Below are 26,012 nucleotides of genomic sequence, written 5' to 3'. Positions count from 1 at the left end.
TGTTTATTATACGTTTAGATTAATAAATCTATACTTCTTGCATTTAATAAGAGTAAACATGTGAACACAAATTCTACATATAGTGATTCACAAATTCGCTCAAAAGTATTTATTCGAAATTGTATAATAATTATAGGAATCACTATGAAGTATTTATTTTTTGACGTGCCTGATTTTCAATTTTTACATTCAAAATATACATACTATATCTTGAAACTTTAGAACATGTCAATCTAATAATTCTTCATGAACAGATTTCTGAGGCCTGATGTTAGTACCTCATTCTAGGTTGTCGTTTATCGTATGAGCGACTGATATACAGGATGTTTAACAATAAATGTCAGAAATTTTAAGAGGTGGTTTCACATATCAAAACAACGAAAATCAAGAATGACAAAATTGCGTTTAAGGCTTCTTTTCAGAGTTATTAATTCTTGAAAAAACGCCTAAAATTCACATGAAACGTGTCTGACTTGGAACTAATTCTACTAACTGTGCCATGTCTGACCCATCTCGTGCACGTCGGCAGTAAAAGTTTTTTCAACAATTAATAACTCGTAAAGGAAGCCCCAAACACAATTTCATTTACCTTCATTTCCTTCTTATTTTAGCACGTAGGATCACTCCTCAAAATTTCTGACGCCTATCGTCGAACACACGGTATCATTATCAGAAAGGATACCAAAAGACTTTATTTATAATGTTACTTAATAGCTTTGATAGTTATATGAATATATTATCCTGTAAGATCATGCATATCTAAAAAATGTCATACTTTAAAACGACCGAAGTGGGTCCTTCTAGCGACAGGAAGCTCAAAAGCGTTTAAAACATGGGAGAACTATTAATGAAAAGATTAATCCCGTGAAAGAAGTTTAAACTGACTTTAGTAAACTTGGCTTTATGCTAGAGGGAAGTTTACACGGTTATAGGACAAAGTTACGCTAATTACACAGCGCTTCGATGACACCCGGGAAATTAAGTCTCGGAACTATTTCACCTGAGAAATTTTCTTTGTAACGTTCCGTTAACTCGATGTACCGTGAACATCTGTACGCTCGGTTAAAATGTATTTAAGTCGACTCTGGGGGAAACCGTCAAATCTGCGCCATCATCTTAACTAATTTTGGAAAATATCCAGTTGCAGGGGGTCGCGCGTAACAGGATATGCAATATGCCCCCTATCGTGCTATGTAACATGAACTTTTACGTGTCGCAACGGTATTTCCTACAACATAGTATCACGAATTGCAATCTCGTATTACATGGAGGAAGTGGGAAAGCATATTTTAAATGCTACAGTATGTAACTGTTTTAATCTTGAAAATGATTATACGGGTACCTAGAATTCAGTACAAAATGTAGGTTGTTCTTTCAATCTATTTATTGACAATTCACATTGGATTTTAAATATTTTATCTGTTCTCTTTTTTTTTTCTTCGTGCAATCGTCAACATAGAAAGGGTAGGTTTTATTATGTCCCTATTTTACCTCTGGTAGGGAAATTCCTCTGAAGAAACGAAAAAACAAGTTTACTCAAATTAGTATAGAGATTACACAATGCAATTTCTTGTTCATAGGCCTAGGTACTGATGTTTAATATTAATATTTGATATTCAGCTTTCTTGTGATCATTGTGTCAATAAAATCGTGTCCATGAAGGATATAATAATTCTGCTCTATTTTTCATAATACACACTTCTTTGTTAATTAAATAACTGTTTCTTTATACAACTTACTTTTATAAAGAATAGATGCTTCATTTATAGAAGATGTACTTGTCACAGTTTTTTAGTTAATCACAAATTTTCATTTCTCCTACCTTTCTTTATACCTATTCGCCTTGAATTGTTTTCAAAATGAGTAATAATTTGTTAATAAAATTTAATTCATCTACGTATCAATATTTTACTTGATAAATTGAATGATAACAGAAGTTTGAACAGAACCTTCTCCGTTAAAAAATAGAAAAATACTCAGTACTGTATTCATATCTTTTTTAATTATTTATAGAAATTCATTTCAAAGCGATAACATACCTCTCAAAAATAAAATCAGAAGCACCGTGTAAGTTCTTGAGATTAATTACAATGAATAATGCAAAGTGCACAAAATATTTGGTTTTAATTGTTTTAAAAGTTTGTTTTATCCAATACTTCTGTGAAACTGTTATTTCAACAAAATATATAATTGACTATAAAATAAGGAACGAATTAAATATAATTGAGTGCTTTTTAAACGTTTTTTAATAATATTTGAAACAGTTTCGTATATGTAAAGAAAGAGTAAAAATTAAAAGCAAAACACAGATAGAAAAAAAGATGAAAAGGGGAATGTGTAAGACGTACGATAAAAATGAGTAAAAAGAAAACGGAAGGGGGGATATAGGCGACCTTTCAATCATACGAAAATTTTCTTCTTTTTCGACCAAACGATATTTTCAAAGTATGTTCTTGAAAAATAACACTCTATCAGATGAAGTATGTGGAGGACGAGACGCAGGAGTGTTTCATGCACAAAGTATCCCGAAGTTCTCAAGCAGACGGTAGCATAAACTACTGTGAGAGCTGTACGATGTCTAGTGAAGCTATACTGCAGGCAGTGAACGCGATTGAGGAAGTCTTTTTCAAGAATAAATTAACCTCTGCTGCTGTGAAAGAAAGGTAAGTTTGCGTATAAACTTGTAACCATACATACAAACCTTATTTTGATTTAAATAATCTTCTGATTCGATAATAAATATGAATACGTGGAAAAAATATAAGTTATTCATAAAATGTCAGTAACTGTTATATTAACACGTCCTATGAATCAAACATGGAGCAGGAAAATTTTAACGACTATTTTTTATATTAAATAGTATCATTTAGCATAATGATAAAATTACTTCATATAACATTGTTAGTATTTACTGGAAGTCTAAAAGTATTACATGTGCAGTACATTACTGAATGTACTGTATACATGATATCGGATAATAAATGAATATTGTAATGAGCGAAATTTTGTTTACTAATTATTAAGTATTTAAAAAACTTTTATTTAATTTTAAGGAAGTAATTTATGAAAGAATTGAAACATTTTTTGAAATTAGTGTTTAAAAGAAGTTCAATATTAGTAACGTAATTTATGTAAGGCCGAATAGTTCTATTGCGTTTTTCTCTGTACGTAATTCAAAAGCGCCCAACAATGTGCATAAAGCACCTCTGATAAATAATTTTTGTAGTGTTTACATAGATATTAACGACAAATACTGCCTTGGATCTACAAATCTCGATAACGTGATATTCTCGATGACTTGAACTCTACTGATTACTATTAATATACTCGATAATTTGCTTAAAGTTATGAAGACCTAAAATCTAATTTAATATTTCGAAACGTTAAACTTTATTTCAGAAATTCAGAAGGTTTCGAAAATAATTCAAACTGTTATATATCGGCTTTTACTAAAACAGTTATGAAGACCGAAAAATGTTATAGCTGTTATCAGAATAACGGTTTTGACGTAATATCAGTTTCATTTGCGGTTCTAGTATCGGTTCTATTTTGATTTCACTTCGGTTCTACCTTGGTTAGGATTCTAGTATCGGTTCTGATGTGGGTTTTATTACGGTGTAGCTACTGTTACAATAATACATGTAGCTACTGTTACATAATACTTATTACAATAAGTAATTTATATACTAAATAACGAAAATTGTCCCTCTCCCCTCCTTTTCCCCTACTATCATGATATGATAATGTCTTTCATTATATGAATCATTATATAAAAACTATTAATAATGATGATAACATTAACAATAACAATAGAAATTATAAAATTATATTTAACTTTTGTAGTACAATTTTGTACTAATTGAAAGTCCTTTTATACAATTTAGACGGTTTAATAATATATCATTGATTGAGTTCCCAGTCATTCTTGAACGTTAATTTTAAGCAATATATGTGCAAGTGTTATTAATAGTTTTCGTTTATTTTGTTGTTCATTTATTATTGTTTTCCGAAATTTCGTTATTCAGTTTAAAATATTTATGTAACATATGTGTGAAATAAAAATACAAAATCAAATACAAAATTAATGTTCAAAATTATCATCTTTAGAAAATAATATTATAACTATGACAAATAAGCTAAATAGAGCCGATATCAGAATCACAGTAGAATCGTAACCGAAACCGATATTACATCAAAATTGTTATTCCAATAACAGTTATAACATTTTTCCAGTTTCATAACTATTTTGAGAACCGAAATCGATGTTATAAGAGTTTTCAGTCCCTGTTTCCTTACTCTCACTTTTCATTTTCAAATGCTTCATACATCCCTGAACAATATTTCACCTTTTCTTTCAACCACTATTTTCTTTTTCTCATACTCTATACTAAACTAAAGAACAAGTTCTCATCCCGTTTACATCATTTCAATTTATCAACTGATTTAATACATCGTTCCAGTAACATTTTTCATTTCAGTTTAAAATATTTTTCTTATTACATTCGTTGAACATTAAGCTGGCTCGGTGACACTTGCCTCGAGGCATACCTCGCGGTAAGTGATAGGACCAGGCCACTTCGAATCATTTTGACTCTTATTGGATTTTCGAAGAAGGAAAGGAATTCGAAATATTTCCAAGTGGGCTCAAACCCATCAATTATAGGTCATACTGTATAAATTTTTGTGATAAACGAACTTCGTGTGTATAACAGTGCGAACATGCTATTATCGCGTCACTGCTATAGCAAATCCATAAGGAGAGCTTTTCCCTTGTTTTAGACATATCTTGCTATAGTATGAAAGAAATTTGCTACAATATATAGCGTGAGTCCACGTGACGCGATAGTAATATATTCACAGCCTAAATCAGACACAATTTCGAGATTCACGCTAATTCATCGTAACACATTAACCAGAATTTCTATTGCACAATGACTTTAACACAGTCGCAGCTCGACGAGTTTCCCTTAGAGTCACACGTTCATTTAAACAAAACGTAACAGGAGTCCAAGCAGACGCGTGTCGCAAGAATACGTACCGTCTCGAATCAGTGGATCTGTTAATGTGTTCGTAAACATCGTTGATGTTCTTCGTGCAGGGGCGAGTCGAGAAACGGTATTTACGGGAAAACCCAATGGACCGTGATGAGCAGATTGGCGAATGGTATAGGAACAGACGTTGAAACAGCGCTGAGGACAATGCGGGAGAGCAATCTGAGGGCGGAAACCACTAGACGAGATCACGAGAAGACGATTCGGGATCTACGGGCGAACTTGACGCGGCAAGAGCAGCGGGCTGATGCTTTACAAGCTAAAAACTTCGAGCTGAAGGACGTACTGGAAAATGGCAGGTTTTCTGTCTAGGTATTTCTTTTAAGAGCTGCCCATCACTGCCGCGACAGCATCTCGCGATCCTCCTTGTTGCATCTTTCAACTGGCCCGATCATTTCCCTGCGTCTCTCGTTCCTCTTTGTTCTTCACTTTGAACGGAGTCTGTCGTAACAGACTGCTCCGCGAGGAAACTTTTTTTATCGATCAAATCCCAAATAGGCGAAGGACTCTCGTGGGAACCTGGCGCCCAGGAGTTAGGTACGAAGTTTTCGGTTAGCCAAATCGATATACAACGTCTGTTCAAGTTGAACGTTCATATGAGAGCGGTCGCGGGTAAACAGCGTGAAGGAAATTCCATTAGAAAATTTTTGCCAATTTCACCCCTTGAGGTGCCTGGAGTTGGCATACGCGGTTTCTGCGCGATGGAAAACAATTTATAGATGTTCTTCTGAGTAACGGTAGATGGAAGTAATATACTTGTTCCTTTTTCGAAACAGAATCGTCGATCCATCACAGACTTTCTACGGTTTACGTTATTATAATATACCATGATTGGAATAATTAATAGATCGAACACAAGTATAATGTAATATGAATTCTAATTTAGAAGTTATCTAAATAAAAAAACTGTTGTTAACCTAGACCTATTGTAACGAACATAAGGGCAGCAAACGATTAAAGTAGAAACACAAATAATTATAATTGGGATACAACTGGACAGATAAACTAATAGCTCATAATTTTTTAAATCTATAGGTAAAATAAGAGTTTCATTGGCGTTACAATAATTCTTAATCTTATGTTATCAAGTAACTAAAATTATACGTACAAAATGTTGTAGAATCGGTAGTACAAACAGAGGGATTCTATAAAAAAAAATTGGTCAAAAATATGGAATAAAATGTTTTGATTCCACGTTTGGTTGTTGAGAAAATTGAGTTTCAATATTGACCGGATATGAATGCACCAGAGAACAATTTTTGGTACTAGAAGGGTATACAAAGTGAGAAGAGCACTTTTATGAAACTTCACAGTAGATACAGTCAGTGATCAGACTATGAGTGTTCCTATTACTTCATACACTCTTCAAGCGCTTGAAATTATATTCTGCACAGTTGAACTGATAAAACTTCGTAACCAATTTTCTCGAAAGCACAGCGCAGAGCCAAAAAATTGTGTTCTATATTTTTACTCTATTTTTTCGCGATACAGGAAATTCTTTTTGAGATTCGGAATAGTAGAGATAGGTACACAATTTACACACAAATCTATGAAATTCGTCCATTTGTGATGTTACGGCAAACTACACAAGAAATAATAAATTTCTCTCCCAATATACAAAATATTTAAACAATAAAACTCAGTCTCCCCACATACTCATATTTACCTAAGTAAAGTCGATATAAAATACGGAGTGTTCGACAACAGGTGTCAACAAATATTTTGATTATAAAAAGTTTTAAAATTAGTCTACCCGCTAAAATAAAACGAAACTCAAGAATAATAAAAATGCATTTGAGGTCTCGTATCGCAGTTATTAATTCTTGAGAAAGCATTTAAAATTCGCATGAAATATAATCTCATTTGGAACTTATTTTACTGGTTTCGCCGCATCTAACCCAACTAGTGCACGCCGGCAGTAGAATAAATCCCAAGTCAGGCACATTTTGCGTGTACTTTAGGAGTTTTATGAACAATTAGCAACTCTGAAATGAAGTTTTAAACACACCTGTACTATTTTTCACTTGCGTTTTATTTTTTTATATAGAATAATCCCTTAAAATTGCTAACATCTATTGTCTAACACACTCTATATATATACTATGCGCATTATGAATCATGGAAAGTAATGAAATAATATTGAACACAATGCATAAGAATAAAAGCATTGGCGTTGATCTATAAAAATATGCCATAAGTTAAAAATTGAGAAGTGTTTGTCAATTTGAATTTTAATTGCATTTATGATGTATATAAATTCAGAAACTAAGCGTAACCAAGCATATATATAATTTTTGCAAATGTTATTTTATAGTGGAGAAACAGTTTCAAATGTTACAAGAAAGGAACGTAATACTGGAGCGAGATAACGAGAAGTTAAATGAAAGTCTGAAAAATACACGCAGTGAATTATCACTTTTAGGTAAGTCGGAAGCGTTAAATCCCAAAACCGTGTATGGAAATTTTCATGCGTTTCAACAACGAGAATTCCTCTTAGAAAAACACGATACTTTTAACAAAATTTCACAAGAAAATTTCTTTGCTACACGACAAAGGAAACGATCGAATTCAGGGATCCTACGAGGAATAACTTTATTCTTGAACGTTCATTGCAGCCGGCGGAAGTAACGTTTTGCAAAGCCTGACAGCAATGTTGGCCGAGAGCAAATTGGAGCTGGAGAGAACCGTGATCAGACTTCGAAAGGAAGTTGTTGATACCCGTGATATGCAACTTGAAACAGAACGACATTTCCAAACACTTTTGAACGACTCGAAGAGAGAAACTGACTCGGTAAGTCCATCTCGCGCCAGTGTGAAGCATTCACTTACCATTTCTCTCACGGTACAAATACTCAAAGTTGTGTGAAAAAACAGTTCTCTTTGGTGAATTGACGAACAATTCTTTACCTGGTTCAGTAACAATATACTTTAGTTGTCAATTTAAAAATAGGAATAATTAGTATGAGGATATTTAGTATGTAGATTGTATATTGATCACAAATATCTCTATTAAAAAATGGTATTAAAAATTGGAGTGAAAAATGATCTTTTTTTGATTCAAATTTTTCATCATACTATGATGTGTATATCGTCAATTGATATCATTGTTATGTGAATCTGAAGGACCTGAAAGTTAGTCCTAAAGTAAAAATTTAAAAGAAATTGTCAAAGATTGATTTCTTTTAGTAATAATACCTAACAATAAATTATGGTAAAAATAAATAACAAGAAGTACCAATAAAAGAGAAGGCAACAAAATTTGTATCGTACTACGCTAAATTATCATTCATTTATTATTTTACTTTCTTTTTATCTTAATGTTGGTCAATAAATGAGTCATGTCTAAGATACTATTATAAATACTTCTATTATAACACCTATTATAAATTGTTTATACTAATTATTTAATAAATATTTATATAAGAGTAATTCACATATTATTTAGCCCAAAATTAATCGGCTACAAAAGTTAAATTTCTAAATACAACCGAATTGGCACGTAATATTTTACGTAATTACTTTTTCATAATGTATAAACAGTGGAAATAGGCAAGAAGAAATTCATTGAAATCGATACCCTAGATTCGATACCCCGAAGTACTTAACTACTGGTGCGCAGAACTTAATTTATACGAAGACTCATTGTCGCATTTGTTTTACCTATTTGCACCACCTGTTCAGTGATTAATTAACGGTAGTAGTATTAACTGGTTCCTGTATAGCGTGTTAACGACGCAGAGGCGATAGAAATTACCTGTTGTTTAAGCCACTACTTCTTCATGTGGGTGATCACTCCTGTCTGTAAATTAATTCAACACCCGATTAAATTAACTTAAGCCAATTTTGTGTGAATTCACGAGCAACGACTATCGGAAATCATTGCATACGTTGCAGATCGGATATATTAATACGACAAATTGTTAATGCCATCAAATTCAAGACCATCAAACTTTGTATTTCATAATATGGTTTACGTTATTGTAATAAATCAATTATCTATTTATTATAACACCGTTGGAAATAAACGAAATCTTGTAGAATTACATTACTTGAAATATTCTAATCGCTTTAGTTCAACTTTTGCGATAAGTATAACTTATCAGAATGCTTATCTTTTACCACTTTTTTCTTTGTTTTAATAATAAAGATAATAGCTGAAGTTTTTCTAGCTTTTTACTTGCGTAGTTAATAATACGATTTTTCAAACTTTTTTATCAAATACGATTGTTTTTATTGTTTTTTATTGTTTTTATCAAATACGAAATTTTAATATATAATTAATATTTTAATAGATTAAATTTAATTTTTAATTTTTTAACAGTTATACAATAAGTAACAATTATAATTAAGTTTTTAATTTAAAATATATTTATGGTTCGATAAAATAATATTATTATTCTTCTTATTTTCATTGTCTAATACTAACACGTTAGATATAATCTAGTAGATATTTATTTGGTACATAATATCAAAGAGTACAGTCATGTGATGAAATTTGTACATATGGTACAAATACCTGGCAAAACGATAGATTGTTTAAAGTAGAACTACAAAATGCTATAATGGACCGTAATCCATTTTCATTTTATATTTTATATTACATTACACGACGTACATTTTCAGATAAAGGATGAACACATAAGAGAAATCGAGAAATACCAGCAAGAAATTACAACATTGCGTTCGACAGTTGCAAACCAGAAGAAAATCATCGATGACAATTCCAAGACGCTTCAAGAAGAAGTGGTCTTAACTCCCCAGGATGATCCTGTAGCAGACATGACACAGCAGCTAATAAAAAATCAGGAGAAGATTGAAGTACTATCGAAACAAAATGAGAGACTATCGAAAACATTGCATCGATTGCGAGAGCATCGTTTAACGGAAAGAACTGTAGTAAATAATTTAAAAAAGTGACAAAATATGAAAATATATTTCACTTTTCAGAATATTACATTCTATATGTTAGGTACTGCTACGCAGAGCTTGGCTTTAATCGAATAAATTTTTATTCGATCAATTTTCTTCAAAAAATTAACCTTCGAAAAAAGATTACGAATAAAATGAATTGTTCGTGAATAACGAATCATTTTTATTATAAATGTATGAATAAAAGTGCTGGCTAAATGTGACATATTTTACTGATTAGAAGAACATGCACAAGAACATATCATTCGTTAGATTTGATACACTTATTCGTATGTTTATTCATATATTTTTTTCATTTATCTTTACTTAAGGTCACAAACTATTCGTATTCATAGTAAAATAGTTATTAAAATATTACTTAAAATAGAATTTACTCGAAATTTTATTCAAATAAAAATTTAGTCCAATGACGCCTACTTCTGTCGCTGAATAAATAGACTTAGACTTGATTAATAAATTACTACAATAAGGAAGCATTATACTGTACTGTAATTCACGTGCATTTTGGAACTGCTCAGAATCAATTTGGAGATATATTGTAATAAAAGTAGCCGTTACTGTCGCATGAGTAGATTATCATGTGCACTACATGTGGAGAGAATAGACCTGTACATAAACACATATGCATATATGTATTAGCATATATAATAATATGTATTGTATATGTATATAATATAATACATATATAACATATATACTCAAACGTGATTGGCTGAGTCACTCAACCATGACATGCACTGAACCATGACCAGGGGTATATATACTCCAATTTTTGGAGGGGTGCATCATTCCGAGTCTCGTGTAGACAGTGTCAACATGGAGTACTTCAGGTCTTTCCTACGTGTTATTGGACTGTTGGAACCTGCCAAAGTGGATTTCATTTCCGAACTTCCACTGGAGGTATCGCAGCTCATTTTACGCAAATTAGACCCTGAAACCCTATTGTCTGCCGCACAGGTATCACGAAAATGGCTAGAAATTTGTACGTCTGACAAAAGCCTAAGACGATCTGCAAGACGCCATAAGCGACGCACCAACAGGCAGCGAAGGGAACAATTTGAGGGAATAGAATCCCCTGAACAATCGAGAGTTACGGTACCTAGGAAAGTGCGTGTAACAAAGAGGTTGCCTAGGGATCCAGCGTACGCTAGGTTTGAGGCAGCTGTTATTTTTGGTAAAATTCAGCAGCCTGGAAATCTTCGTAAGAGGACTGAGGTAAAACCTTCTTTAGGTCTAAGAACTTCTAAACCTATTAGGATGTAATGTAATTAGTTTTCCTCTGACAAGTTTGTTTTCATAAATGCTTTAGTACATATATTAATATTTATATACTGCATAGTACTCTAGAATATTGTAGAATATAATTTTATTGACGTTATTGCAATGCATGATTTACTATTTAATATCATCTCTATGTGAATAAAACATGTTTGATGTACTTAACAGCATAATTGTAAGTGAAATTCTGTATGTTTTGGCAGCACTTGAGTCATAAATATGGTTTTTCTTAAATATAGTGTTATATAGATATAGTTACAAGTTAACATAGATATTGCTTCTACTTCTCTCTTCTCTTTTCCAACATCCAAGTACTGTCTACTTAGACAAAGTCGTATTTTAACACTTTTTCAAGATTCGGATTAATCACTACAAATTCACCATTATCACCATTTATTAAATATTTAATGCACTATGTAGATTTTTCTTATCATCAGTATATTGTCACTTCACCTGTTATTTTTTCTAATGTGTAAATGTTTATGGAAATAGGCTCGGTAGATTCAGACTTTCTCTCTATCATTCATACAATATCTCATTTTTACATTATATTGCTAATATTCATTGTGTTTTTTTTTCGATTATATTCTCAGAGGATATTGAATGTTTACCCTTAGAGCCCTTTCACACGACGATTCGTGAATCGCGATTCACGTATGATTGAACTTGTTACTAGTGTTTCAATACCTGATCGGTAATGTTTAACTATCATTCAAAACATTGATGAATATGTTGTACAAGCACAACCACGATTTATTACACCATGTGTTACTTCGGACATTACATCTAAAGAAAGTAAGTTCATTTATTATTCATAATCTCTCTTGCATGATCACGATTGATCTTGTGCTTTTGTGTTCGACTTAAGTGGTATTATCAGATGCTAAACAGAAAAATGTAGGTTATAATTTATGTTTCCAGCGACTTCACCTACAATAGGTGAATTATTGATTTTAACGTAGAGTGGAGTTGGTAGTTTAGGTTTCTTGACATATAGGTTTTTGTATCTATTGTTGAATATCTAGTTAAAGTGGGAATAGATGTGACTAAGGTCAGGACACTCAAATATCACCCATGAATACCTTCTCAAGAAGACAGAACCACCCTACTGCAATACTTGCAACACAGTCACGACAATCCACCACTTCTTATACGACTACAGAAGGTTCGAATATCAAAGACGGATACATGGGATCAAACCGGACACTGCCCTGATCTCACAGAAACACATTGAAAATACCTAGATGTCGATGTGACGTTAAACAACAATAAAAAAGCTAACTCTAATGTTGCACATACTTGATATTTTACTGCAGATCAGGGTTGCCAGGAAATTCCTCGCCGAGAAGGGAAGCGAATTACCCTCACCCTAAATCTTACTGGACAGCTTATGGAGCTCCGTGTTTTATGTCCTGAAATACCGACTTCTTGAAAAACCTCTGGTTTTTGAGCGACCTCTGCGATTTCCGAGCGGTGGATATGGAAAACAGGTTGTACTTTTGTCACTGACGCTGGTAACACCAGTAAACAAGAAACTATTCCTACCATACCACCCAATATACAAGGTGCTCCACTAAGCTATTCTTTCTATTTATCCGTATAATATTATGTGCTAAGCGAAAGTACTATTTACAAAAGATACATTGTTGGAATTCTACGTAAAAGTAATAAAGTACGTACACTTATTCCAAAAGTCATCGCTTCTGATATATCCAGTTGTATCTGTTATATTAATCAAGATATGCTTCAGATTTGGTGTTAGGTAGTACATTCAAGATTTACTATATGTAGAATACATAACAAATACGTAAATAAAAAATTTTAGCGATGAATACCTTAAAACTAAACCCGCTTAAAGCTGAACCTTAGTAAAGGTAGTAAAGAAAAATCATTACGAATTTTAAGGATACATAATGCACGTTCCATGGAGACCAGCAAGGAGAAAGATGGAATCAAAGTCCCATCGATCTTCCTTCACAAACATCTTAAAGTTTAAAGCATGAACTGCTAAGCCAAAGACATCTGACCAACGATCACACTGTTCACTGGCCAAAGTGATTCAAGCCCCAGGTGTTTCTCTAGAGAATCACCAGGATGATCCGCGCTCTCCAGGCTCTGCAAAAGAGTGGAAAGCAATCACTCTATTATAAGGTTAATCGAACGAAGAATATTTTCGAGAAGTTAATATTTCCTATTAAATAAACAAATCCAACAATAATTTCTGCTGTATATATGTATTGTTAATAACAATTGCATGCAGTGACTGATCCAAGTTACTAACATTTATAATTGTTAATTAAAAAAATATTAAGAAATTACCAATTCAAATTCATTATTCAATATAATTATTAACTTAGCATACCCTGTATTTAATTCTACGTTGGTGTTATAACTTTAATTCTTACCTCTCACAGCGCTATACTCTTATTTCTTGCAGAGGCGCTAACGTTGAGCGTGACACAAAAATGGTAATGGGGTTTTAGCTTTAGAGCATCAAAAACATGGGACAGAAAAAAGCATTGCTTGTCTAGTCTATCCTGTATACACGTCAGTGCCAGTATATTTCGAATATTTACAGCGCACAAATATTTCATTTTCAATGAGATAGAACAAACACGATACCAAATAGCATAAAAGTAATGGGAGCCCATATTACTTTGCTTTTGATTTACTACGTAATAACTTGTCGATGACTTCTGTGCTCTGATTCTAAATATTTGCGTTCCCGTATCATTTCAAAGTGAGAATTCTATTTTCCATACGATTCGGACATAGACGAGTATACTCTGTGATTCGGATACAGCTAAAAGATAAACATAACTTAATTGAATAGAAACTCTAAAATACCTTATTTGCTTCCAAAATGTGTAAAAATTTGAGAAATTCCAGCTCGTATCAGAAATATAAAAAAACTAGCAAAGAACTTACCTGTAAAATGAGTTTCAAGTTGCAACGTCCTCGATTCGAAGCGGAGTGCGCGTGCATCTTCGAGAAAGCCACAAATGTCGCTTAAATTCGAAAGCATTAAATGTCGATCTCCAAAGTTTTCTATTACTTCTCTGTTACGTGCAAAATAAAAATACATGAAAGTGAATAAAATCCATTAAATACTAATAGTGTTTTGTTCTGGAAACTACATGCCTGTAACTCTATCTTCTTTATAAAATACATCGTATGTATGCATATGAATTTTAGCAGAAAAATCAGAACCATTATTTAAATTGTGAAACCCCCAGACGTAATTTAGGCTTCGTTATTGACTTAAGGAAACACAAAAGACTATAAAATTCACAAATTACAGTCAAATTCAGCATAAAAGTTACAGTAAAAATGGCAACCAATATTCATTAAAACCTATGTTTATTATTGAAGTAAAAGGAAATATTGGTTGCAAGCTCTTCACTTTCATTTTCATCTTCACTAAATTGAAGATTATGTTATTTGACGTCTTCGAGTAGCTAGAGATTCGAACATACGAGATTCTTTCACCTGTAAATTACAAAAATAAAGAGGAATAATCAAGTTTTTATTATGTAAGTTAACATATAGGTATAAATCACATTTTACTAGAAACTAGAAACTACTAACAACCAAGTCGTTATTAACTAACAACATTAATATCTTCTTTCCGAGGTTTTACAAGTTAGTTTATGCTAATCATGTTGATAGGTACATGCAAAAAATACAATCATCTCTGCTATTAAATATTTCATCCATAAACTTCATCCTTTCAGGGAAGAAAGAAGTCTGCAGTGAGATCGATGTATCACTTATATTTCCAATTTGAAGATAAGTTCTATTTTGCACAAATGGTTGCCATAAAGACGGATCGCTCAACACATTTGACACAGGAACGCTGAAAATTTCGTAAATGCATATTAATTTAGTTTGATTTTATGGGCCTTTAAATTGACCAAAAAGTTAGTGGAATGTACAGTAAAATATGATATTTCAATTATTCATAGTAGCATTGTGCTTACGTTCTCTTACAATTAATTTTAATATTCAGAAAGTGAGCTTTAGATCGTTTCTCGCAATAGATTGGATTCGCTATAGACTCACGATGGACTAACGAGTTTATAGTCAGGGACACGTTTCCGAATGAGATCAACTTACACAATGGTAAGATTTTACGACTTTGCTAAACAGGCAAACGATAAACTATTATATAACCAGTAAAACTTGTTTGTTCTAAATAATTTCAAGACATACTGAATATACCACCGAGTTTATAACGAGGCAATGCTATATTGTGTGTAAATAAACTATAAGAATTTCATGCCTGATTTAATATTCATACCTTGTATTAGCAAACGAAGTCCAGAGATCTACCATAAGTTCACTGATCATAAAATCAGATTGTGTTTGCTCCACGTTTGATGGCAATCCTAAAGTAGTTGCATTTTCTGGGAATAGGTAAATTAGCTCATCAGCATGAGCAACACCATAACGGTTATTATTTCCTGTCTGCAGAGATGTTTGACTCAAGGTTCCACGATAATTAAACAAATAGGTATAGAACGGAGATTTAAAGTTTTTTATCAAATATTTGATGTATTGCACTTGCGGATAGAAGAATAAAATATCTGATGCGAGGTCACTGTATCTTTCTATAACCTAAAACATAAAAATATGCGAAGTGTAAAAGTATTGTTCCTTGAACACTTTTACGAAAGTGTGAAAATTAGTGTTACTCAATCTCTCGATGTTTATGATAATAAATAATAAAGTAAAAAAGAAATAAGGATTACCGTATTTTTATCTTGTGGCATTTCATACCCAAAGTAGAAGTTCTTGATTTTTATTGCCAGCGAAGTTGTATCTTTTTCTTTTAATGCAGGGATGTTTTTCAAGAGTTCATTTATTGCAAGTATAGGAGCATTTGCGAAGATTTCGTACTCCACTTTATTCTCATAGAATCCTACAAAATATACATGTTAAATCATTTCCTTGATCGACAGTCAACTAATAAAGATTTACGATTGCTAGCATAACTTCTATAACGTAAAAAAGTTTGAATGACGTATATTTGGCTTTATTATAGCTTGACTAATCCTTTTTTAATAAATATCGTACTTTCTGTTACTGCAGCAGTTACTCAGGATATTACGTCTATTTTTATTTTACATTTGAACAGAAAACATTATCAATTTCTTTCCTATAAAATCAATATATTAATAAAAACAATTTAAGTCTTGGTCAGACAGGATACATTTTTCCTATTTTCGAAAAAAATCACACAGTATTTTCTGATTAATGTAATAGATTATTTTAAAGTCCTTTCTTACCCACTACCCCTTGCAATCCTTCGTTCCTACAGTTTCCAAGTATTAATGGGCTCTCTTTCATTTCATTTCTCTCTATAAGATTCACTGGAGATTCTGTTATAAAAGCACCCTTGTAGTCTGGTTCGACCGTGGGTCCCCACAATATTGCGAGAACTTGTTCAACTATCGAAAACGCGAGCTTGGTTGATTTTACCAAATTACTGGCTTTAACACGTCGCAAGCAATCCACTAATTGATATGTGTTTATAATTGGACACAAGTTTAATATTCCTACTATTTTTGGCTTGTTATAATATGATGAATCATATCGGAATCCCCACCCATATGTAACGAGTCCACTTTGCAAGATGTAACGATCGAAGTATCCTGTAACAAATAATTTAATTGATATGACTTAATTCGAGTTCGATTATATAGAAAATCAGGATTTATAATAAATCAATTTTAAAAATGTATTTATAGTAAAAAGGGCGATTTATATTTCAACAAGCTCCATAGTATTCACGTTTTTACAAAGGTCAGCTTGTTGGCACATATACAGGATGTTCTACAAGTGTCAGGAATTTTAAACGGTGACTCTACATGTCAAAATAGGACAAAAATCAAGAATAACAAAATTACGTTTAAGGCTTTCTTTCAGAATTATTAATTCCTGAGAAAACGCCTAAAATTCGCATGAAAAGTGTCTCACTTGTCTGACACAAAAGTGTCTTACTTGTCTGACACAAAAGTGTCTCACTTGATTTATTCTACTAACTTCGCCATATCTGACCTATCTAATCTGTGTCGACAGCAAACGTTTCTTCAACAATTAATAACTTAGAAAGAAAGCCCGAAACACAATTTCATTTATGTTCAGTTCCTTCTTATTTTGACACGTAAAATCACCCCTTAAGATTCCTGATGCCTATCATCGAACACGCTATATCATTTGGTCATGGAGGTGAGGGGGTTTACTTGAACATGTGCGTTTGTTGGCGTCTATATCGCTGTATATCTCTGATCTAGATTATGAGAATTTTATAAAATTTGATGTGGTAGTCTCTGTATCTGAGGAAGTCATTAGAGGTGCAAAAATGCAATCGTCTAACAGTAAGCTAACTACTCAATGTCGGGAAAGTAACGCAACCGGGTGGCCCACTTTTTAGCATGCTACCAAAGTTTGGACAGTTTTATTTTGAAGTAGTCACCGTTTTTTATAAATGACGATCAGATAATACGTATTCTGCTATATTTTACGTACCCTTTGATATATTTACAAGAGAGTGCAAATGAACGCTAGCACTGCCTGCACTCTCGCCAAATAATGTTATATTGTTGGGATTGCCACCGAAAGCTTTAATATTGCGCTTCACCCATTTTAAAGTCAAAAGTTGATCCTTCATCCCATAATTTCCAGGCGCTGCTTTATCTCCTGTGCTAAGGAATCCAATAATTCCCAGCCGGTAGTTGATCGTAACCAGTAAGACATTTTTGTCAAGCAAATAATCTGGTCCAAAATCAGCCCTACCACCACTTCCAGTCATGAATGAACCGCCGTGTATGTACAGCATAACAGGCAACAGATCATTGCTCCCGAGCTTTAAAAAAATGGGGGTTGTTTAATCCAAGGATGAATTGAGTTTAGAGTATACAGAGTGTAACACGTATGTACATGTTTCAATGTTTTAAGAGGTGGTAAAATATCCTAATTGGATCACAAAATGTCCTATAACATAGTGTCCCATCTATTTTCATTTTGCAGTAATAATGCCTTCAAGTTAGAACTATGTTTTGAAACTAAAGGTAACCCATTAACCTACAGAATTCAGTTGCAATTCGTTTTGGAAGACCCTTAAGGGCCTAGGATCAGATATGTCAGGGCGGTGACATTACCGACAAAATTAGGCAAAAACAGAGGTTTACGCGCTGACGCTTTACGTCCTTATATTGGAAGGTTTTGAGATGGAAAAGGACTCATTCGATAGACGAAGGTTCAATCTAGCCCGCTCTGGTCATGATTTCGCTCAGAACAATCCCTAAATTAGCTAAAAATGCTTAGATTTCATGACTGTGAATTTGTCGATTTTTGCTTTACTTTGAACACTCATATTACTGAACATCAGCAGAAGCTGATTAAATAATGACCTGGTAAAAGACACAAGTCTTTCGATGGGACTCCTATTGTAAACAGTCTCTGCTCTGTCGGTCACTGGGTCAAGCTTGAACAGTTGACTACCGGTAGTCCTTTGGTTTTTATTACATCTGTGTGTGTTAATTATGTTCTTTTCCGCTAGTATTTATTATCTTCAAAGTGTTATAAAAATTAAACTGTAAGAGATACAACAAAATGTGTAAAGACTTTCTCTTTTATCACTTCTTCTTAATATATCTGCAAGATTATTATTCATGTCTTATGAAAAATCTCCTGGAAGGCGTTGTACTTAATGCTTTCCACGGGACTTCTCATGGGACCTGAATAGTATAAAATTCTTGGGCTCGTAGTTTATCGAAAACACATGTTAACTTTGCAGCATTAGTACTGTAAGACGGAAGCAAATCGGACATTAAGATGTGCGACATTTTGTAACCCATTTGAGGCCCCCTAACGAAATAAATGGTAGGTATATTATTATAGAATTAAGTTCAATGAAAATTGTTTTGTAGTCAAAAAAATACTTATTTCTGAGCAGCAAAGAAAGTTTACCTTTGGAGTGTAAACATTTAAATATAAACAGTCCTCTTTTCCCACTACATCATTCTTTAACATTTGCAAACACTTTGAACCCTCTTGATGCGCTTGTAGAATCCCTGTCCAAAGTTTTTTAGGTACTGGATCACGAAACCTTTTATCGAAATAATACAGAAAATTATAATTATTTCTATAATCTTCTGTAATATAAAAAACATGTAATTAATTTGATTGTATTTATGTCAGATATACTTCTGGGACAAAAATTAATTAGAAAAGACAACGTTGTCCAAGTAATTTCACTTAACGAGTACATCTAAGTTCTGTTTTAAAACGAGTATGAATTAAAACAAACGTTTTTGTACTATCTTTCCGCTTATTCTGTTAATTAAATGCAGTCAAATTAAAAAGTACGTAATATAGCAAATTAAAAATAAAACCTGAGCTTTCGAACCGGTGTCTCGGCGTAAGGTATTCCAAGAAATGCAACAATGTCTCTGCCATCTCGTGATTTAAGAATTGTACCATTAACAGATCCTTCTGTAGTGTTTACTACCAGATCAGCTAAAATGTAGCAAAAATTAGCAACGAATAGCACAAGTAAAGGAACACTAGCCATAACGAACGGATCTCTAATGAGACTACTTGCTTCTATCAATGACAAAGCGTCTTTTTAAACAACAGATAACTTATTTTAGAATTATAGGTTCGTCATCTTTGTCTCTCTTTGTTTTCCTGACAATGAAACTCCAGTATATTAAAGCCAGTGAAATATGCGGCCCAATTTATTAATGGTTGTGTAATATGTAGTTTTATCACACTATCTCTTTATATAACGGAGGCCTGTAAGTTACTATATACGTCAGAAGACTTTTATCAAAATTACACCTATTAGTTCAGAGAGATAAACAATGATAAGTTAATACTACTAAATAACCTTGCCACTTAGCTTATATTTAATTGTTAAAAAGTTACTCAAGATCGCAGATAGTATGGGTAGAAAATAAAGTCTAATTGTCGATCTTGCTGTGAATCAGAATATTACACCGAAAATTACGTTATTATTGTATTTAATCATATATTTCATCTCAAATTTTGTTTGTTGAAATGGTAATCTTACCACTTCTAGCGGTCTCTTGATTTACATAAATACGATAATACTCATTTTACTTCGTACAATAACTTATTCTTATCTGTTAAAAGCTAATTATTATAGACATGAACTCTAGGTATATATCCTTTTGAAAAACATAATTTCCATGCATGAATAATACAAATGCAGAAACATATATTAAGTATTCCATTGTACTCTACCACTGTCAGCAAAATGAAACTGTTCACAACCATTCAATGCAATCATCGACGAAAAATGAAAGTGGATTTTATTTCTAATCTACCACTAGAAGTATCGCAACTGATACTCCGAAAATTGGATCTTCAATCTCTACTGTGTGCATCACGAGTGTCGCGGCAATGGTTACGCGTCTGCGAATCAGATTGGTGTCTGAAGAGGATTGTGAATCAACATAAAACCTTAGCGTCAGAGAAAGATGAGATTCGAAAACCTGTTTCTCTTAAATGGAGATGTAAAATGCAGATGATATTTTCTAAGAAAATTAATACTAGCACATCCTTAGTCACTGAAAAACCTGGGACATTTAAGAATCTACCAATCCTATGTTTAAGTATTTATCCGCAAGATGTATGGGGCATTGCAGCATTGACAGAATTGTAAATCCAAGATTTAATATTTGGGAGATTCTACGAACAAAATTTATAAATTGTGACATTCATTCGATTGATCCAGACGTTTCTTGATACAATATAAAAGTCGAAATGTGTCACTGGAATTTTTGAGAAGTGATCAGTAACTATATAACTAAATGACGTATCAGACTTCCAGCGTTCTTGAAAGCTCAAGTTGTCGACTTCTTGCCCTTACCTTGGTAACTAACATGGCAGATTGTGGAATGGGTTCAAGAAAGGGACAAGGTAAAGTGACGCCCAATTAATTTTCTGAAAAGTCATCCCTTGATATCACTATCAAAATTGAGCTTTGTTAGTTAGTAAATCAATCTCTAGCAATCGTACAATGCAATGAATATCATAACAAACGTTTGTACATAGTTGTAAATTGCAGATTTTTTCTTATTATTGATACCTTCCTTCGATGTCATTAAATTGATACTGAAAATATAGTTCGTGAGAAAGAAAAGTGACAACTATGCATATAGACGTTGAAAAAGTCATGTATCTAATACTGTACAATAAAAGCTTTATGAAACGTACGAATCAACAAATACAGGGTGTTTCAGGAAAAAGTGAAATGGAAAGTAAATATTTTTAAGAAAATAATATTTCGTAATGATAAGAATATTTAGACTGCCAACAGTTTTCAAATTTTCCTGTTTCCCTGAGATGTCCTGTGTTATGATATCTCTCAAACAGTTATATGGTATATGTACATCATGATCATAAACAATTCACAGTTTAAATGATAAACAGAAGCGAATTATAAATATTTTTGTGTACCTCAATGCTTTTGTCAGACATAATTTGCAAGACTGTACCCAGCTCAGACGAATCTGGTCGCATCGATACTCTATCTTTTTCTTACACGGGAGCTATTTAATAAGAGAGACAGAGAGATAGAAAATGTATTCATAAAGTGTCTTCCTAAAAATAATGTTAATGTAAATTAGTAGACATCATACTGTCAAGTTACTATCAGTTGCTCGTAAATGATAATTATGGAATAATTATGGAACTTCTATTTTACAGTCAGACATATTTATAACAGGATATATGTATCTGTAATACTATAAATATTTAAGAACACGGAAGAAGTACGAAAAATAGAATATTTACTATTGTCAATATTCAAATGCAACGACAATATCACCAAAGAGTTCACAACATTTAATAATAAACGAGAAATCCATACATTATTCATCAAATGAAAGTATTTTTTATTGTATGTTTTTAATTGTGATGTTTTTGTTTGTATATTGTACAACGTTATCACACGATAACAATGTGTATAGATTATCTATTAGTTCACTTCTACTTTCACATATTCTCTAAACCTTGAAAACATGCTTTCTTAAGTAGAAAAAACGTGTTCAAGAAAGAGTAACACAATTAAAGAATTGGTTATCACTACTTTCTAACTTGACCCCTCTCCCCACAATGTATTTTGTTTCTGGGTGTCACACATGCATAGCGCAATATCACTATTTCCCGTACTCATAAAATAGGAATCAGAGTGGGAGGAAATTCATTCTTAAATTACAATTGTAATTATACTATCTTATTCCGATTAAAAGAAATAGATTAAAAACTTTAATCTCACATCTTTAATCCAATCCTACCAAATCCTAAAATTTCGAAATATCTAATAGAAGATTGACTTCGCAGAAATAATCGATAACATCGATGAGGAAACTTTCCATATGGTTACTTCTTCCTTGGACCAATAACATACCTTCTGTTGAATCGTGGGGACACTCGAATGTGATAAAAAAGGTGCAAAAACAGATCGCCACTGCTAACTCCTTGTTAAAAAGGCATTGAAAAAATTCTAACATCTTAAACACGAGATACCAGAAGTTAAGAGAATTTTTCACTAATTTACACTAAACCCGCACAACTGGATTTCTAGGAGACGGAGGTATTTTCGGATCAAAGAGTCAGTGACGTAGTGTGCTAAGAAAATGGTGGGGGAACTTGAAGGATCCTCAGTATACACATTAATGTTGTCTACAAGCAACAGCGTTTACCCCTTCTACACGTTCTAGAGTCTAGACCATGCAGGAACTTGCATTCATATAGATTGCAGAGGAGCCAAAGTGGGGGTACTTGATACGCTGACCAATATTTGTATGTATGCTTCTACATTACACTAGCAGGTTCCTCACTCCTACCATGTCGGCTGCTTTCGAATGATCGAGGCTCTTACACGCTTTCTACACTAACCGGTCAAAGATGCATCAAAACAATGAATCATGCACTCTTGAATTGTAAATATATTGATTGGGTCTCTATTACAAGTCTTTAAATACAGATGCAGGATCTATACAAAAATATAGTTTTACATTATAATTTTTTAGTCTGCAGAGTGCAACCATCATTTACATAATTGTGCTAGTTACAGGGTAACATCCTTTTATGTACATACTTACACAGGATGTCCCAAACGAAGTGTGGGAGCTGTTAATTGGGGATTCCTGGGATAATTCTAACTAACATTTTCCTTTGCCAAAATGTCCTTTGAAACTTTGTCAACGACTTGTTATAGAAAAATATCGGCCAATCAGAGAGCACGGATAGCGAGCGCTAGGCCGATCAGTGATGATGCACAAGCTACGCGTAGCGTCTGCTCTGGCCGTCCTCAATCCTTGTATAAGAGAGTCAAAATCTCTACGTTATTGCCCAATTTCTCTTAAACTATTGAATGAAAAATTATGAAAAAGATCAGGGACACGTTAGCTACCGCGACACAAATTATGGAATTCTGTCAGATCTTTGAATTAATTACCCAAGTTGTAAAAAATAAAAAGCCAGAGAAAAAATTGCAAAATGCTGATTTTGCATTGTAGCAATACCGGAACAATGATCATATTAATTTAGCAGATAAATATCACTAATACTATTGTTCTCAACTTTTCACATTTTTCAATTTGATACACCACAGTAAAAAAAATAAAAAGGACTATTTCCATAGTTTCTACGAATTCTACACTATTGTTATGCATATTAAAACATTGGAAATCATGTCAACATGTTTCTTTTCCTAAGAAATGTAAAACTAACTCGTGAATGCACTATGTTACAAAATGTAAAATGTGATTCTACATTAGAAACTAAGGTGACAATGTAGAATAAAAATTTTTATATCACTCTTGGTTTTCGAAAAATTGACTTTGAACATTGACAGAGTACAAGTGTAGGGAACTAGAGTTTTAAGCATTTGAGGGGTAAACAGGGATAGGGCAATGCTTCTAACGTACCCTAGAGACAGTCAGTGGTCAGAGGGATTCGTAAATATTGCACTATGTATCAGCAGGTACATATGTATTATATACCAATATATATATGTATTATATATAATATATATACTCGAACGTGATTGGCTGAGTCACTCAACCATGACATGCACTGAACCATGACCAGGGGTATATATACTCCAATTTTTGGAGGGGTGCATCATTCCGAGTCTCGTGTAGACAGCGTCAACATGGAGTACTTCAGGTCTTTCCTACGTGTTATTGGACTGTTGGAACCTGCCAAGGTGGATTTCATTTCTGAACTCCCACTGGAGGTATCGCAGCTCATTTTACGCAAATTAGACCCTGAAACCCTATTGTCTGCAGCACAGGTATCACGAAAATGGCTAGAAATTTGTACGTCTGACAAAAGCCTAAGACGATCTGCAAGACGCCACAAGCGACGCACCTACAGGCAGCGGAGGGAACAATTTGAGGGAATTGAATCCCTTGAACAATCGAGAGTTACGGTACCTAGGAAAGTGCGTGTGACAAAGAGGTTGCCTAGGGATCCACCATATGCTAGGTTTGAGGCAGCTGTTGTTTTTGGTAAGATTCAGCAGCCTCGAAGTCTTCCTAAGCGGACTGAGGTACAACCCATCTTAGGTGTAAGAACTTCTAAATGTATTCGGATATAGTGTAATAAATTTTACTGTAACATTTTTGCTTGAGTATGCCCTTAATATTTTGTACGTACAAAATAATTTAATAGTTATTACTTTAATGCATAGTTTTCTAATACCATTAATGTTTTAATAAGGTTTGTCCGTATTCTTAATGTCAAGTGTAACCCTATATATAATTTAGGAGTAATTAAATAATAGACGCATTGTTACTTACGAGTAGATGTACACATAGAGATTTTTATTTAACATATTTGTATATATTGACAATGAATTTGTATATATTGACTGAATGTTTGACTAAAAGTACATTTCATTTTGCAGAAGTTGTAGACGCTGATTCTTCCCTAGTGACTCTGTTTGAAGTCCGCACAACAGAAGTTCTATTCGGTTTAAATAGACATATACTACTTGCAACATACGATAAAAAGTAGTTATTTATCTCAGGAGAATTTATAAGTAGTCAACTTAGACAACTAGAACAGTATAATGAAGCTTCTTTCTATGTATCCCTTTGTTTTCTACAGTTTTACTCGATATCCTCTGAACATAGTGATTAACTGATAATATCTGCCTTGAGTCACTGTCAAGTATACTATACGATACAATAAGATTTATATGTTTGAATTCTTATAATACTATAAGAGACTTGTCCTTCAGTGAAGATGGCACCAATATTATATAACAGCTAATTTTAGAAATCATTATGCTTTTGTTAAAGAAGATTTCTTCTTTTAAATGATTAACAAATTCTTCTTAAATATTTCTAGCCACTTCATATATTTGTCAATCTATACACATACAGGGATATTCGACTGTACATGAAAGAAAAATAGGGATGCCACTCAAGACGTGAAACTAATTCTAATACCAAAATCAAGAATAAAGAAATCCCAGATGAACCTTTATTAACTACAAATGTTTAAAGTCCATGGAAATGTTAAAAATCCATGTTGTTTGGTTTGCGGTTCTCGGGCAAACCACTCGCTTTGCCACTCGCCAATTTAATATTGAGTGACTGTTTCAATATTTCCAGATGGACCTCGACAATAAAATGAACTAGTGAAAACAAAAGTTCACTCGATGACTCTAGATGTAGTGAAGTTCAGACGGCTGTGACTTCTTTT

At 33.0% G+C, this 26,012-nt stretch overlaps 2 protein-coding genes across 2 annotated transcripts; one reads left to right on the top strand and one right to left on the bottom strand.

Moving 5' to 3' along the window:
- Positions 1-14,763: 14,763 nt before the first annotated feature.
- Positions 14,764-19,775, bottom strand: LOC143188113 (venom carboxylesterase-6-like). Its single transcript, XM_076392184.1, has 7 exons — positions 19,658-19,775; positions 19,233-19,371; positions 17,790-18,126; positions 16,547-16,912; positions 16,010-16,179; positions 15,559-15,875; positions 14,764-15,114 (listed from the first exon to the last, which is right to left on the bottom strand). The coding sequence occupies exons 2-7, from the start codon at positions 19,293-19,295 to the stop codon at positions 14,916-14,918; spliced, it is 1,452 nt and encodes a 483-aa protein (XP_076248299.1). The 5' UTR covers positions 19,296-19,371; positions 19,658-19,775; the 3' UTR covers positions 14,764-14,915.
- A 4,678-nt stretch (positions 19,776-24,453) lies between these two features.
- LOC143188121 (uncharacterized) lies at positions 24,454-24,919 on the top strand. The gene has a single exon (XM_076392195.1). It carries the CDS (start codon positions 24,454-24,456, stop codon positions 24,898-24,900), a length of 447 nt encoding a protein of 148 aa, XP_076248310.1. The 3' UTR covers positions 24,901-24,919.
- The last annotated feature ends 1,093 nt before the right edge of the window (positions 24,920-26,012 follow it).

This window comes from Calliopsis andreniformis, chromosome 1 (assembly GCF_051401765.1).
Source record: "Calliopsis andreniformis isolate RMS-2024a chromosome 1, iyCalAndr_principal, whole genome shotgun sequence".
Classification (NCBI taxonomy): domain Eukaryota; kingdom Metazoa; phylum Arthropoda; class Insecta; order Hymenoptera; family Andrenidae; genus Calliopsis; species Calliopsis andreniformis.
The sequence above is the reverse complement of the archived record's forward strand: the minus strand, read 5'-3'. Positions and strand labels throughout refer to the sequence as shown.

Excerpts from the sequence above, each read along its gene's own strand:
- LOC143188113 (XM_076392184.1), bottom strand. The coding sequence starts at position 19,295 with ATGTTAAAGAATGATGTAGTGGGAAAAGAGGACTGTTTATATTTAAAT. Across the intron at positions 18,127-19,232 it reads TAAATGTTTACACTCCAAAG|CTCGGGAGCAATGATCTGTT; the intron begins GTAAACTTTCTT and ends ATTTTTTTAAAG. Across the intron at positions 15,115-15,558 it reads ACTTCGTTTGCTAATACAAG|CGTTCCTGTGTCAAATGTGT; the intron begins GTATGAATATTA and ends CGAAATTTTCAG.
- LOC143188121 (XM_076392195.1), top strand. The coding sequence starts at position 24,454 with ATGGAGTACTTCAGGTCTTTCCTACGTGTTATTGGACTGTTGGAACCT.